This window comes from Arachis hypogaea, chromosome 13, assembly GCF_003086295.3.
Source record: "Arachis hypogaea cultivar Tifrunner chromosome 13, arahy.Tifrunner.gnm2.J5K5, whole genome shotgun sequence".
Classification (NCBI taxonomy): domain Eukaryota; kingdom Viridiplantae; phylum Streptophyta; class Magnoliopsida; order Fabales; family Fabaceae; genus Arachis; species Arachis hypogaea.
Genome location: NC_092048.1, coordinates 117764534 through 117767517, shown reverse-complemented (window position 1 = coordinate 117767517; position 2984 = coordinate 117764534). Strand labels below are relative to the sequence as shown.

Genomic DNA, 2984 nt, shown 5'->3' with positions numbered 1-2984 from the left:
GATTGGATGCCGATATTTGAAGATGAAGTAATCGTGCAGATCGGGAAGAAAGCCCTCTTGGAGGTGAAGATCCATTTGTTGAAGAGATCATGCGAGCTAGGGTTCCCAAAAATTTGAAAACTCCCGACATGGATCTCTACAACAGGACAATCAATCCGAGGTATCACCTCAGCAATTTCAAAAGTTGAATGTATCTAGCCAATGCCTTTGATGCGACTCGTTGCAAAGAATTCTCGAAAACTTTGACTAAAGCTGCAATGAAGTGGTTCGATAACTTACCTCTCAGGTCAATAACTTTCTCTGATAACCTAGCAAGGAAGTTCCTCACCAGATTTTCAATACAAAAAGACACAGTGAAGCACGCTCCTAGCCTGCTAGGGGTCAAATAAGAAGTCAGAGAGACACTTCGAGCCTATATGAAGAAATTCAACAAAGCCTACTTGGAAATACAAAACTTACCTACTGAAGCAGTGATAATGGGGTTAGTTAATGGCCTTAAAGAAGAACTGTTCTCCCAATCCATATCAAAGCGACACCCGACTTTCTTGTACAAAGTACAAAAACGGGCAGAAAAATACATCAACATGGAGGAAAATTCCCGACTCAGAGAGCTTCCCCAGAGGCCCAACCTGTCCTACCCAACTCGGGATAAGGAGAAATAAGCTAAGAAAAAGGAAGAATACAACTCAGAAAAACCTCGAAGATATCATAACTACATTCCACTCTGAGTTTCTCTTGTAAAATTCTACAGGGAGATATGCCACACCGAAAAGCTTCCACCTCCTCAGCCTATTAAGCATAAAAAGACCAGAAGTAAAAAAGAATATTGCGAGTACCACAAGTTGTATGGGCATTCAACTAATGATTGCTATGACTTAAAGAATGTCATAGAAAACTGGCCAGGGAAGGTCGGCTAGAAAGGTACTTGGCCGAGAGATCAAATGATCAAAGAAAGATGAAAAGATATGAGGATGGAGGATGGCAAGAACTTTCCCCGCAAACTTCTGAACGACACATACATATGATAAATGGAGGGTTTGCTGAAGGAGGAATCTCAAAATCCTCACGTAAAAGACATCTGAAAGAGGTGTACCAAGTCAGAGAAGATAACAAAATTCCTGATTTACCAACCATCTCGTTCACCAAAGAAGATGCCCAATGGGTGACACCTGGCCACAATGACCCAGTAGTGATAACAATGATCCTCGCCAATACAAATCTCCACAGAACCCTGGTGGACCAAGGTAGTTTGGCGAACATACTGTTTAAGCCTGCTTTTGACAAACTCGGGCTAGAAGAAAAGGATCTGAAGGCATACCCAGATAACCTCTTCGGGCTGGGCGACACGCTGATCCGACCTTTTGCATTTATCTCTCTATACACCACCTTTGGAAAGGGCACAAAGTCAATGACGTTAAGCATCGACTACATTGTGGTCGACGTCATGTCAGGGTGCAATGCCCTAATAGGTCGGGCCACTTTAAACCAACTAGCAGCACTTGTCTCTACACCTCACTTGTGTATGAAATTTCCCATTGCAGAAGGAATCACCACCATAAAGGGAGATCAAAAGTTGGCACAAAAGTGTTACAATAAAAGCTTTAATTTAAAAGTAGCCTAGGTGGAAAAGAAGTCAACACTATTGAATTCGGTAGTGTCTGAACTTGGGAAGAACTATGTCCCCAACTTGAAGAGAAGATAGAAAAAGTGCAAATCGGGGATCATGTCGAAAAGAGTATAGGGGCCAACTTAGAGGAAGGGCTAAATGTATAGCTCATTGACCTCTTACGAAGAAACTCCCGCCTCTTTTCCTGGAAAGCCTTTAATATGCCTGGTATAGATCTTGATCTGATATCTTATAAACTCACTGTTTACCCAGGATCCTGACCTGTTCAGCAAAAGCATTAGAAAATCGGTCCTAAAAGGACATAGATCGTGGAGGAACAAATGCAGGCATTACTAGAAGCTGGATTCATAAGGGAGGTAAAGTATCCATTGTGGCTGGCTAATGTAGTTCTAGTAAAAAAGCAGAATGAAAAATGGATGATGTGTATTAATTACTCCGATCTCAACATGGCTTGCCTCAAGGATCCATACCCTCTCTCAAGCATTGATGCCCTGGTTGATTTGGCCTCAGGATATTAGTATTTGACCTTCATGGATACATATTCGGGATACAATCAAATCCCAATGTATAAGCTAGACCAGAAAAAGACCTCTTTCATCACTCCCAAGGCTAACTACTATTATGTAGTAATGCCTTTTGGACTAAAGAATGCAGAAGCCACATACCAACGACTGATGAACAAGGTATTTTCCTCCCACCTAGGAAAACTTATGGAAATATATATGGACGACCTGCTTGTTAAGACCAAGGACGACTTTGCTTTTTTGTTCGATCTCTCTGAGGTTTTTTCCACAATAAAAAAGCATGGAATGAGATTAAATCCTTCAAAATGTACCTTTGCAGTGGAGACCGAGAAGTTCTTAGGTTTCATCTCACTCAAAGAGGCATAGAGGCCAACCCGGATAAATGCACAACAATATTAGAGATGAAGAGTCCGACTTGTCTCAAAGAAGTCCAACAACTAAATGGAAGATTGGCAGCATTTTCCAGGTTCTTAGCAGGATCAGCATTGAAGTCTCTACTATTGTACTTGATACTTAAAAAGGGGAGTCAATTTGAATAGTCCCAAGAATGTGAGCAAGCCTTCCAGAATTTTAAAGCGTTTCTAGACCGACCCCCGATATTAACCCGACCTAGTCCAGGAGAAGAGTTTGTCCTCAACCTAGCAGTGGCAAGCCAAGCTGTAACCTCAGCCCTGGTCTGGGAAGGTGAGAACGGACAATAGCCCAGCTACTTTGTGAGCAAATCCCTACAAGGAGCAGAGCTAAACTATCAAAAGATAGAAAAGTTCTCATATGCTCTTATCTTCACCTCCCGAAGGCTCAGACCTTACTTCCAGGCTCACACTCTAAAGGTT

The 2984-nt window shown here is 42.0% G+C and overlaps 1 protein-coding gene across 1 annotated transcript; it reads left to right on the top strand.

Moving 5' to 3' along the window:
• Nucleotides 1–955: 955 nt before the first annotated feature.
• LOC140177690 (uncharacterized) lies at nucleotides 956–1621 on the top strand. Its single transcript, XM_072210837.1, has one exon. It carries the CDS (start codon nucleotides 956–958, stop codon nucleotides 1619–1621), a length of 666 nt encoding a protein of 221 aa, XP_072066938.1.
• Nucleotides 1622–2984: the final 1363 nt, after the last annotated feature.

What these genes read in the sequence shown, in the direction of transcription:
- LOC140177690 (XM_072210837.1), top strand. Translation starts at nt 956, where the DNA reads ATGAAAAGATATGAGGATGGAGGATGGCAAGAACTTTCCCCGCAAACT.